General features: G+C 61.4%; 3 protein-coding genes across 3 annotated transcripts; 1 reads left to right on the forward strand and 2 right to left on the reverse strand.

The window, feature by feature from the left end:
- Positions 1 to 2818: 2818 nt before the first annotated feature.
- On the reverse strand, positions 2819 to 6675 carry VTJ83DRAFT_2940 (uncharacterized protein; the record flags this gene model as incomplete). Its single annotated transcript, XM_071009266.1, has 4 exons — positions 2819 to 4081; positions 4541 to 5941; positions 6038 to 6140; positions 6200 to 6675. 4 exons carry the CDS (start codon positions 6673 to 6675, stop codon positions 2819 to 2821), a joined length of 3243 nt encoding a protein of 1080 aa, XP_070866821.1.
- Positions 6676 to 7822: 1147 nt separating this feature from the next.
- VTJ83DRAFT_2941 (uncharacterized protein) lies at positions 7823 to 9022 on the forward strand (the record flags this gene model as incomplete). Its single annotated transcript, XM_071009267.1, has 4 exons — positions 7823 to 8171; positions 8231 to 8266; positions 8320 to 8549; positions 8687 to 9022. 4 exons carry the CDS (start codon positions 7823 to 7825, stop codon positions 9020 to 9022), a joined length of 951 nt encoding a protein of 316 aa, XP_070866822.1.
- Positions 9023 to 9489: 467 nt separating this feature from the next.
- On the reverse strand, positions 9490 to 11814 carry VTJ83DRAFT_2942 (uncharacterized protein; the record flags this gene model as incomplete). The annotated part of the gene is made up of 9 exons (XM_071009268.1): positions 9490 to 9842; positions 10055 to 10325; positions 10500 to 10632; positions 10747 to 10935; positions 11011 to 11042; positions 11209 to 11407; positions 11490 to 11547; positions 11639 to 11657; positions 11740 to 11814. 9 exons carry the CDS (start codon positions 11812 to 11814, stop codon positions 9490 to 9492), a joined length of 1329 nt encoding a protein of 442 aa, XP_070866823.1.
- Positions 11815 to 12644: the final 830 nt, after the last annotated feature.

Genomic DNA, 12644 nt, shown 5'->3' on the forward strand with positions numbered 1-12644 from the left:
GGGAGGGGCGAAGGTGTGTCGAGTGCGGCTTTTGCGGTGGAGGTTCAGAGACGATGCCCAAAGGGAGAGAGGGCGATGATGGTTCCGAGAAAATGAGGAAGTGAGGAAATGGTGTGCGAAAAAAGAAGAACAATCGAAATGTTGTGTGTGTTTTGGCGGATCCTTGATGGCAGGACCCTTTTTGTGAAACTTGGCCCAGGTTTCGTCGCGAGATGAGAATAGGTAAGGCTGCGTGAGGAATGTTGAGGTGTCGGCGGGATGGTGGCAGGGTGGCAGGGTGGCACGGGATCACTTCAGATGACGCCGAAAGATGGAGATGTTCAAGCGCCAAGGAAGCCGGAAGGTTGGACTAGGTAGGTAGGTATAGAGGTATGGAGGAACGTAGTAAAAAAAAAAAACCCAAAACCAACAACGGCGAGCCAAAGGGAAGGCTGTAAGAGGGCGTCAAGAGGGAGCCCGTGGGTTGTGATGCGTGGCGATGATGGTGGTTGAGAGAGGGGGGGGGGGGGAGGGAGGGAGGGAGGAGACGTGAGTTGGGTTCAGACAGACGGACAGACGACAGGCGTCGCCAGAAGCTGGGCGAGGTTGATGACTTGGCCAAGTGGGGCGGTTCATGCCGACAGCCCACTGAGCCCACTGAGTTTCTGGGGAAAAGGCTTGGCAAGGCCTCGAAGAAAAGGGAAGCCTGGCCCTTCCAGTTGTTTGGTTCGGTTGCTCGCTTGCTTCAGCCTTCGATTCCCCTCCCTTCCCTCTCTGGAGCTGGGGGGGCTTGGAGGGCATGGACGGGAACTCACTCTCCAACAGCGGCTCGGGGGCTCGGGCATTACCTACATTAGGTACCTGGTAGGTAGGTACCTAGGTAGGGCACTCAGGGGCATCAACACAACGGTTAGGCAGAGCTGAGTCTCAACCCATTGCATTGCCTGGTTATTGCCTCAGGTACCCGCTAAGGTATCTACCCGATCCTCTAGCATCATCCAGGTGAACTCTTTCTTCAGACAACTATAGATTCATTTCTTTTTCTTTTTCTTTTCCTTTTCCTCAGAACAAAAATAGCCTTTGATAGTCCCATCCCATCCATCGTTTTTGAGTTTTTGTTTTTTTTTCCTCTTTCCAGCCATCCACTGAGGTTCCTTTCTCCTCAACTCTGTAATTAGTGATCCCATCCCCCTCTCTCCCCCTCTCTTTTGTCCCCATTTTGGATCTAAGTGGTGGAGGTTGTAAGGTGATGAGGTGACCCAAATGAGAACTGACTCCCGTCCCTTCAGCCAGTTGTCCGAGCCCCCCTCCCTCCCTTCTCCTCCCCCCCTTGCCCCGTGAACGCTGAAAATGGAAGAACAAAAAAACATGAGCAAAGTCAGGTGGCCCGGCCCCTCTTCTCTTCACTTGGGTTCCAGGTTCCCAAGATGGGGACGCGCCCAAGCCACCCACTCAACATCTGCAGCAGCGTATGCAGGCCTCGTCCTTTTTTACCGCATCCTTCCAAGGCGAATTGAATGGAGACAACGCATCTCGCATGCCGCAAGACCCAGGTTGCACCCCTTCCCCCCTCCCCCCCGGCCTGCATGCTCTTACAGCACAGGGCCGTTGAACCATAGCGACCCGGCCAGCTGGCTCCAATCCCGCCCGCTTCACGCCTCTCTGATCCTTCTTTGGAGCACCATGGACCCTGTCTGGTATTCTCCATCCGGAACCGAAAACCTATCGAGGTTATCAGAGGGGGAAAAAGAAAAAGAAAGGCTTGGCTGACGATGCCGACGCCGGGGGCCGGGCCTGACGTAAAACACCTATCCAATCCATCTGCCCCCTCCCCCCCCCCCCCCCCTCCTCTCCGGGACGACCAAAGCGCACCTCTCTTATCTTTTCCCCTCCCCCGTCGCCTTTTATTTTTCTAAAACAAAAAGGCGTGGGGTTCCAGGTTGGCCGACGAGGCTGGCTGTTCTTTTTTGCCACCCTCTCCTCACGGCTTCTCTCTCTCACGCGTAGTGCACAGAAACACCCCCATCCACGTGCATCCACGTGCACCCGCATTCACGAGTCGTGATGTGAGAGCCCGAGCGCTGCCGGGCCGTGGCGGTGCTTCGGAGGGTCCGTCCGGCAGCCGTGAGGAGGGCGGTTCGGATCGGAGCACAAACTACCGCCAGAAGGGGAGGCCGAAAAGAAGCGCACCAAGGGTTGTAACGCCGAGGAGAGGAACGCTTATTATTAATACACAAGACCCGGGGCCGTCCATGGAAAGTTCTGGCCGCCTTCAACGCTGCCCGACGCGACGCCCGTTCCTCAAACAACGGCCAATCGCCCCCGCCCGGACGGCCTAGGGACGTGGCATCGCGGGGAATCTGTCCAGGACGACGAAAGAGAGGGGGGCGTTTGAATGCTGCGTTCCATGTTCCGCCGATGGTGGAAGCGCTGGGCCTGGCGGGTTCCATGTCGAAGCCTCATCATCATCATCATCGAAGCATCATCATCATCGAGAATAAGAAAGACTGGACAGGAGGTGTTGTAGTCATTCCTGCATTGTTGGCAAGCCCTCTGAGAATCCCAGTGTAAAAAACCCCTTGCGCCGCCCCCCCATCCGTACCTCTCTGATGACAAAATGACCCCCTCTCGACAGGACAGGACAGGGCAGGGCAGGGCAGCAGTAGCAAGTCCATAGAAATGCGGTTCGTCCAGAGGTCCTCCCCTCCGTCAAACACAGAGACGGAGACGGTACCGGAACCTAGGTAAGCACCCCATGAAAACCCCCCAAGTACCCTATCTATACCCTATTATGCATCCTAGCCCATCGCAAAAGTCCAACGCTCTCCATCGAGCCCCATCAAGCCGCCACCTCCTTCCTCCCCTTCCTCACAAACGCCTCCTCAAACTCCCTCTTCTGCTCCGCCGTAAACTCCCCCTTCTGCAGCATGTATTCGGCGTACCACTCCAGGTTCGCCCTGCGCCTCTCCTCCTCGCTCGGGCCCTTGTTGCCTCGTTCCCTCTCCTTCATCTCTTCCCCGCCTCCTCCGAGCTGCTGCTTCAGCGCCTCGGTGCCGCGGTGCATCTCCTCCGCCCACGCCACCAGGAACCTCCGGACCTCCTCGGCCTGCGCCTCCAGCGCCTCCCGGTCGACCACCACCTCCTGCTCCTCCTGCTCCTCCTCCTGCTTCGCATCCCGCTCGGCCGCCGCCTTCCTCCTCGCCGCCTGCTCCCGCGCGAGCGCCGCGTCCCGCTCCTCGCGCTTGCGCTTCCGCTCCTCCCGCAGCGCCCGGATGCTCGCCAGGTGGCGCACGCTGTGGCCGAGCCCCGCGTACTGCTCCGACACGCGGCTCTCGGGCCGCGGCGCCGGCGGCGACGTGAAGAAGAGGACCCGCCCTTGCTCGTCGCGCTGGAACTGCTCGCGCAGCTCGGCCGGGATCGCCGCGTCGACGTGATCCGGCAGCGTGTACACCTCCGGGGCGCGCGGGACGTTGTAGACGTGCGGCGGCGGGGGTCCCGCGTTGGGGGCCATGGCCGGGTGGTGCACGGGCGCGACGCTCGGCGGCGGCGGCGGCGGCTGATGCTGCGGCGGCGGCTGCGGCGGGGCGGCGGCGACGACGGGCGGGCGCGAGGGGGTCATGGGCGGCTGATGCTGCGGAGGGGCCACGGGGTGCACGGCGCGGGGGTGCTGGTCGAAAGCGGCCGGCGGCATGTGGCCGGAGGCTTGGTAGGGCATGACGGGCTGCGGCGGCATCGGGGGTTGCATGGCGTACTGCTGCGGCGGGTAAGGGCCCGGAGGGGGAGCAAAGTGCGCGCCGGGCTGCATCGGCTGCATTCCCGGGTGCGGCGGCGGGGCCATCTGCATCGGCATCGGCTGCGGTTGCAGGTGAACAGGCGCGGCCGGGTGAGGAGCCGGCTGCGGCACGGGTCGCGGCTGGAAATGCTGCATCTGGAAGTGCTGCGGCGCCGGCGTCGGGCCGGGAGCCACGACGGTCGGGTGCATAAAGTGCGGACCTCCAGGCATGGCAACGTTGGTCTTGATGGGGACCTGCTGCGGCGCAATGGCCATGGGCACGGACGCGACCGCCGCGGGCATGGGATGCGGCTCGGGCGGAGGCGAATCCTGGGGTTGGGTCAGCGCATGCATTCTTGCTCCAAACCCGAGTCGCAAAGAAAAGAAGCGATATGTCATCGAGGCGATGGATGGAGGGATGGGGGGGGGGGGGGGGGGAACCCCGAGGTGAGGTGAGGTGCAAAGTCAAAGTTGGATGGGATGGCGATCCCTATCACCGAGGGCACGAATCAAGCAAAGGCGTCGGGGGGGGGAGAGATTTCCCAAGGCAGCAGCGGCAGCACCAGCACCAGCGCCAGCGCAGCGCCAGTAGCACCAGCAGCGGGAGCTGAAGCAGCAGCGGGAGCTGAAGCAAGGCTAAAATGAAATCCTTGGGCCGCACGCGAGCGTGAGGCGTAACCTCCACAACCGCCAGTCTTACCCTTACACAGCCGCCGCGGCTCGGGGTGCCCGCTCCAAAGGGAATAAAACAGAGGAAAAGAAAAAAAAAAAGAAAAAAAAAAAACTCACGTTCGGCTCTCTCGGCCGGCGGTGCACGGCTCCGATCAAGGGCGGCGCGTTGGGGCTCCGCCAGGTGGGCTTGGGCAGGTCGTCGGTCTCTTTGGCGTCGGCCTGCAGCAGGTGCTTGATGGGGCTGGGCACCTTGCGCATGTTCCGGGGCACGTCAAACAGGTCCATCTCGTAGTCCCTGTCGCGCACCTCGTCCGGCAGGCAGCTCGCCCACGTCTTGATCTTGTTGAAGCGGAACCGCTCCTCGTTGTAGCGCGACTCGCACACGTAGATGGCCTTGTTGGGCGGGAACCCGCGGGGCCGGCCGCGCGGGTACCGCGTGATGAACATGACAAAGCAGCGGTCCTCGACGTCCTCGATGCGGTGGTCGCGGTACTGGCCCGTCTTGACCACCTCGTTCTCGTAAAAGTGCTTGTCGAACCGATGCACCGTCTGCTCGGGCCGGTAGTACCAGCACGCGTTGATCCACTTCTGGCCCGTCGTGTCGGACCAGGCGCGGTAGATGTGCGCCACGATGGGCTTGGACAGGTCGTTGGGGTTGCGGATGTGCACCCAGTCGCCCACGCGCCACGTCTCGCCGCGGTGCTCGATGCCGTCCAGCGGCAGCCTGCCGTCCTCGTCGCGAAAGTCGTCGTCGGGCTTGGCCTTTTCCTGCTCCGCCAGGATCCGGGCCTGCGCGGCCAGCTCCGCCGCGTCCTGGTAGATCTCGCTGCCCTCCTCGTTGAACGTCTTGGCGTTGTTGAACATGAGCTCCAGGTCCTGCATGGCCTGGTCGACCGACGCGTACTTTTTGCGCTTGTGCTTCCTCTTGATGACGTCGAGCGCGATCGGGTTGCGGATGATGGCGTAGTACTCTGGCAGCTCCGACTTGTCCGGGAGGCGCTCAAAGTGCGCGACGCGAAGGCGGCCGTGCTCGTTCCTGAAGCGGCGCAGGCCCTTGAGGATCGCCTGGATGCGGGCCTCGGTGGGGGTGAGCACCTTGGGCGGCCGGCCGCGCCTCTTTTTGGCGTCGTCCGAGTCGTCGTCATCCCACCTCCGGGCGCGCCCGCGACGCCGGCGCCTTCCTCCGCGCCGGCGCCCCTCGTCGTCCGAGTCGTCGTCGTCGTCGTCGTCTTCCTCCTCTTCTTCGTCCTCGTCGTCCTCGTCCTCGTCGTCCTCGGGCGGCGGCGACTCTTCAAACTCGGGAAGCGGGCCCAGGTCGGGGATCTTGGCTTCCTCGGCCGTGATCTGGCCCTCCTTGACCAGCTCGTCCAGCTTCTCCTTGAACACCTCGAGCAAGCGGCCGGCGTCGGAGAAGACGGGCGCCGAGGGGCGGTTGTAGACCTGGGCGTTGTGGCAGATGCGCGTCACGTCGTACACGAACTCGCCGAAGGCCTTGTACGTCTTTTTGCCGAGCTTGGCCTGCACAGCAGCGGTAAGCAGCGTGCGCAAGCGGGAGCAGGAGGAAGGGCGGGGGAGATGGCATGGGAAAATGGAAAATGGGCCGGAGCGGCTTACCCGGATGGTGCTAAACGCCATGGGCTCTTTGATGACCTCAAAGTAGTCGGGCAGGCTGCGCTTGTTGACCAGGCGCTGGAAGCTGGCCGCGATTTCGTGATCCCTGGCGATGTGCATCAGCATCTCGTCGCACGGGAGGAGCCGTTGCAAGCGGCCGCATACTCTCCGTCCACCTTGATGGTGTAGCGACACAGGTACTCGGACGTGTCCCGGATGAGGTTCAGCGTTTTGCGCCATTGCGCTTCCTGGCGCGCCTCCTCGTCCATGTCGTCGGGTTCGCCGTCGGCGTCGGCATCGGCGTTGGCGTTGGCGTTGGCGTTGGCGCTGGCGGCGGGCGCAGGATCCAGCTCTCCGTCCGCATCGGCATCGGCATCGGCATCGGCGTCGGCGTCGGCGTCGGCGTCGGCATCCACGTCAATGTCCATCTTGTCGAGCTGCTTTGCCGGGGTGCCGGCATCCGCCATCTCGACGTCGTTGTCGGCATCGCCCTTGGCCTCGATGGACTCGCGCACCTCGATCGCGTCGTTGGCCATGCTGGATCTGCGTTTCCGGGGAGACGATCGCGCGGGAGAAATCTGGGATGCTTTCTTTGCGGGCGAGATGTCGCCTCGGCTGGGTCGCTCACGCAAAGTGGGCATGGCAGGGCCAGCGCAAAAGTTCGGACGAGGATTCTTCACCTTAAAAGGGCGTGGTGGATGGGTACGTCAACCGAAAGGGCGAGTCCCGTCGGTTTGCGACTCGAACAAAACTCCACCGCGCGCGGCCGAAGGTTTGTCGAAACGCAGCTTTGGCGTCGCCTTGGAATTGGGTCGCGCCTCGATAACACGCTAAGGCCCCGATACGTGATTGGCTCGGCCGGCTTGCATGCCGTGGGTCCTGGGCGGGACCGTGTGAGACCACCGTGCGGATAGCCGGCTTGGTTGGGCCAAATAGCCGACGCCGCAAGAGGGGACGACGAGCCGAAATGGCGACCGGCTTGTAAGACAGACAGTAACTAACGGGGCGTCCCGGGTGTAAGTCAACCTCAAACACCTCATCGGGAAGCTTGAGCCTTTTACACAGCCAAACAGGAGGGAGGGTCTTTAGCATAGCTAGATATAAAAAAAAAAAAAAAAAAAAAAAAAAAAACCCTGCCACCAAGCAAGAAGAAAGAAACATAGAGCCACCGCTTCAAGGTTTGCTGGGTGAACATGCATCATCTGGGGCTCCAGCAAAACCACCTCAACGTTATTACCCCACCTCCCTTCTCCGTCTGCTAAATCAACCATGTCGCCTTCGGGGACAGCCTCGCCCAGGCGTGCTAGTTATTACAGACATCACCATCAGGTTGGGCACGAAATGGTCGCAACCCGTGGAAGCTAGCTGGCCACGGGGTTTCGGTTTTGGATCTCCCTGCTTTTTTTTTTGGCCTTTTCTCGTTGAGCACCTCCAAGCGGACTGCGTCTCGCCATGTAAGTGGCTTCAGGGGGCAAGTGGACCTCTTTTATCGCGGGGCGTGGCATGGCGGTCGTGTCATCTGGTCTCATCCAGAAACATCCGTGACAATGCATACTCTATTACAACAAGCAAAAAGACAAGAAAGGCGCTTATTGACCTTTGGCTCCAGTGATTCTTGTTTGCCTTGGCTGCCTGGCCGTCGCCGTTGATAAACGAGGGGCATACAAGCTCCAGCACCGTTCCCCAACGGAGGCGATTTCGGACATCACCCTTCTCATCCAAGCGTCAACTTGATCCCGCCGGCGCGCCTCGACGAGAGGGTAGGTATTTAAAAAGAGTCCTGCTACAATGCTCATTCGAATAAGCCTCCGGTCCCCCAGCGGACAGTCCCGTCTTGAAATCGACGACGAGGCTCCCCTCCGGGACCTTGTTTCGCTCATCCGGGAAAAGTCCGGGCTCGACAAGTTCTCCCTCAAGACCGGGTACCCGCCCAAGAGTCTCGACATCAGCGAGCCCGCTCAGAACGTTCCCATCCGAGAGCTGAGCCTCAAAGGGGAGACCATCGTGGTGGCTCCCACCGACACGCAGCCTGCCCCGCCGCCCGCGGAGAGCCAGCCCGCCCCCAAGCCGTTCGCGCCCAAGGCGGTCGAGCCCGATGAGACGGCGATCTCGTGGCCGGAACGCGGGGGGTACCTCGGTATGCCATCCGCGGCTCGCACGCTTGCCCCAGCCGGCCTGCTGATCGGGAACCTCTAGTGCTCCGCGTCATGCCGGACGACAACAGCTGCATGTGTAAGTACGCCCTGCACGGCTCCAAAGAGCGTGCTGACAGCCCTCCCCCCAAGTCACCGCCTTTGGCGGCGCGATCGGCCTGGAGAACCCGTCAAGGAAGCTTCGTGACCAGGTCGCCGACTACATCCTGAGCCACCCGGACCAGTACAACGCGGCCATCCTCGGGGAGCCGCCGCTGCGGTACACCAACCGGATGCGCCAGATGGACACGTGGGGCGGCGCCATCGAGCTCTCCATCCTCTCGGACATTTACAACCTCGAGATCAGCTCCATCGACGTCAAGGTACGTCCGTCCGTCCGTCAGCGGTCCCCCACGCCGGTCGGCCCTTTTCCCCCCTTTTTCTCCTCCAAAAAAAAAGGGAAAAAAAGAAAAGAAAGAAACGAAAAGAAAAAAACAAGGCTCACTCCTCCCTCTCGTAGACCCTCCGCATCGACCGGTTCGGCGAAAACAAGACCAACCGCGTCATCATCGTCTACTCGGGCATCCACTACGACCGCATCGCCTTCACCATGGACCCGAGCCACCCGGTCGAGGTGGACGAGACGCGCTGGCCGGTGGAGGACGCCGAGGTGCTGGAAAGGGCCTGCGAGCTCGCCAGGCGCCTCCAGCAGATGCACTACTACACCGACACGACCGATTTTGTCTTGAAGTGCGAGAAGCCCGGGTGCAACTGGATCGGCCAGGGCGCGAAGGAGGCGTCCAAGCACGAGAAGGAGACGGGCCATACGCAGTTTGGAGAGCTGCAGATCACCTGAGCTTTTGTCAGGAGGGAGGTTTCGGTGTGGGGTGCTTGAGGAGGCGTGATGATCTTTTCTGCATGGGGGACCATGCGTTACAAAACGACGAGGGGGGAGCGGGTTTTGTATTTCTTCCAAAGAGCGAGCGAGCAAGCAAGCAAGCAAGCATGGCGTCTGAAGCACTCGGCGTAGAGACCATGGGGCCGCGAAGGACGGCCGCAGCATCGGTATATCACCTACTAGTTATCACATGTTACGCATTCCATCCGCCTACCTAGCGTTCTTTTTTGCGCTCGTCACCGCCCGCTGGGTGCGGCCCTTCAACCTTGACGCCTTGACGGCACACCATAATTCACCCACCCCCCACGCCTTTCTCTCTCTCTCTCTCTCTCTCTCTCGGATCGCAACCCTGACGGCGACGTGCATCCATAGCTTCCCACCCCGCCCTCAGGCCACTCGCTCTCTCTCTCTCTCTCTCTCTCTCTCTACTTCTTCAGGTACGTCAGCCCCCCGCCAAAGCTCGTCTCGGCGTACCGCCCGGCCACGTTCCGGACGTCCCCCTCCGTCTTGCCCGTCTCGAACGCGCACCGGCCCATGTCGCGCCTCCGCACGCCCGCCGCCTCGGCCGCCGCGGGGGAAATGTCAAAGTCGAAAATGTCCATCGGCAGCCCGAGCGTCGTGCACGCGTTGGGTATGTCCACGATGCCCGCCACGTGGCCCTGCACGGGCGCGCACGACAGGAGCAGGTAGGACTGGTAGTCGGAGTAGCCGAACCGCCGGAGGTACTCGATCGCGCGCAGCGTGGTTTGGCGGTAGGCGACGGTGACGTCCATGTAGTCTGTTTTTTTTTTTTTTTTTTTGTTGGTTGGTTGGTGACATGCATCCTAGATGATAAAAAGAAGGGGGAAAAGGGAGGGGGGAAAGAAGAAAGAAAAAGAAAGAAAGGAAGAAAAAAGAAAAGAAAACAAAAAGAAAAAAAACGAAAAGAAAAGAAAAAAGAAAAAGAAAAAAACCGAAAAGAAAAAAAAGAAAAAAAAAAAAAAAACATACGCTGCTTGCCCTCCTCATCCACGCTGAACCCCTCAAAGTAAATGTACCGCCCCGGGCCAAACTGCGGCTCGACAGGGCCGGGGATGTAGATGGGGCTCTTGAGGCCGAGGTTGGCCACGCCGTTCTTGACGACGCGGAAGTTGACGGTGATGACGCCCGCCATCTCGATGGCGCCGCAGAACGAGATCTCGCCGTCGCCTTGCGAGAAGTGCAGGTCGCCCACCGAGAACTTGGCGCCGGGGACGTGCACGGGGAGGTAGACCTTGGAGCCCTGCGCGCGCGCGAGAGAGGGAAACAGAGGTTAGCCGAGCGTGCTGGTACGCGACCCCCCCCCCCCCCCCTTTCCCTTTGCCTGTCAGAACAAAAAGCCCGCGGCGGCTTCTTGCGCCTCTAGGCGGTGATCGGACGAGTGGATGGGTGCATGGGGTGGAGATCAGTGACGTACGCGAGAGAGGTTCTTGATGTCGCAGTTACCGCCGTGCTCCGGGCGGCCGGGGATCGTCCTGGCGCCCTCGCGGCCGATCCTGTCCTTGAGCCGGGCGTCGGCGCTACCGGCGTGGACGCTCATGGGCTCCGGGCTGTCGGGGGAGGGGTGGGCGCCGTGTCAGCCTCTAGGCAATTCGGGGTTCCGGCGGGGGAGCCCTAGGAGATAGGAGATCGTGGCCAAAGAAAGAGAAAAGAAAAAGACTCACGGCATGGCAACGTCGCGATCGAGCTTGTTCTGGGCGATCAGCTCGCCCTCGCGCTTGTTCCAGCGCTCGAGCACCTCGGCGGACGGCGCGCAGCCGAGGATGCCCGGGTGGATGAGGCCGGCGAACTTGACGCCCGGGATGTGCCGGCTGGTGCAATAGATGCCTTCAAAGTCCCAGATGGCCTTGGCGCTGTAGAGGCACGGGGTGCGTCAGCCGGAATGCCTGATGGAGCACGAGTCTAGGAGGGCCAAAAGGGGCACGTACGCCGAGGGGTAGATCTCGTCCAAGAAGCCGCCCTGGAGGGTGTTGTCCCGGTTAGCATGAATCCGTTCCTATGGCCAGGATTCCACGTCGTCCATGAGAAAAGGGGGGGTCAAGCAGCAGCAGCAACCGCAGCAGCAGCAGCAGAGAACCCCTCAGGTCCCCATGGACGCTTGGCTTGCTCCAAAGAAGAGAACGCACCCCATTGCGACGATCGAAAATACCCGTAAAGCCCCATGGCCTCTCTTCGAGCGGCTGGACATCCACAATCTCGACAAGGAGCAGGTCACCCGGCTGGGCGCCCTCGATCTCGAACGGCCCGGAAAGGTAGTGGACCTTGGTGAGATCGACGAAGCGAACATCATCGGCGCAGTCGTCGTTCTTGATCTGCCCGCCGGTCCTGAAACGATGGGAAGCGGTGTCAGCCAGGAGGAAGATGCGAAAACGTGGGCCGTGGCTGGGGAGCTGAGAGGAGAACTTACCAGTCCATGCACTCAATCTTGACCGTCTCGCCGTCCTTGATGGTCCCGGCAACGGGAACTTGATGGGAGAGCGGGGTTAGTTGGGGATACGCATCGCGGCAGACCTCCCCCATGAGATCCTGAAGAACCGGGGGAGAGAGCATTCTCACTGTCGGGGTGCCATCTGTTCTTACGGGGTGTTAGCATCCGGCATCCCTACGAACGGTCGCCACGGGGGCTACGGGGCTCTCCACCGGGCTGCTCTACATACATGAAGGTACGGCTGTTCCTCGGCCGGGCGGTCCAGATCGACCTTGCAGACGGTTCGGATGGGAGCCTTGGTCATGGTGAGCGACGGCGGCGGCGGCGGCGCTGGGCGGTTCGGCGAGGACGGTATGCTGTACGAAGAGGAAGGGACCCAAGTCAACGATGGGCTTGGGAACAACAGGAGCGGTCTGGACAGCCATTTCATCCCTCCGCGGGGCGAGGGGGACATCTACGAGGTCTTCTTATACGCCCACCATCCTCTGCGCATCTCCGTGTCGTTTCCATCCCCTAAACCTCCCGATGGTTCGGGCCAGTGCGCTCCTCCACTCCCCGCCGGACCGGTCACGTTCGGAAGAGCGGGAGGAGGGGGGAAGGGCTAACGATCAGATAATAGGGCCAGAGTCATAACGGGCGTATCGCACACGTCCCTCCCCCCCCAAAAAGCCATCCGGCGAAGCACGTCAATCGCAGCGCCAGTTCCCGGCGATGCTCCGCGGAAGTTGGATGGCGGTGGACCCGAATGCCAAGGGCCGCCAAGGAATGACAACCCGCCGTCCGACGGCGGAAGCTAACGGCTGAGTGGACGATCCAGACCCTTATCGCCGGAACGTTCCAGCAGGGTACCACGCAGCAGAATGCGACCGAGGGGAGGGTTCCAGGTTGGGAGGCTTCAAGGGGGGGATGCATGGCTTTGCCCCACCTCCCGCAGCTGCATCTCCGGAGGAACGAGCTACCTCCCTGAACTACAGCACGGCCATGGCAAGTTGCGGCGGCCGAAGGCAAAACCCCATGGACGTGGGCTCGCCCACCAGGGCGCGGGACCCGCTAACGCCGCGGAGTGGGTGGCCTTGGGGGTTTGGTTGGTGAGCCAACATGGACGCGGAGCGGAGGAGCGGGTGGGCTTCTGCG

This window comes from Remersonia thermophila, chromosome 3, assembly GCF_042764415.1.
Source record: "Remersonia thermophila strain ATCC 22073 chromosome 3, whole genome shotgun sequence".
Classification (NCBI taxonomy): domain Eukaryota; kingdom Fungi; phylum Ascomycota; class Sordariomycetes; order Sordariales; family Chaetomiaceae; genus Remersonia; species Remersonia thermophila.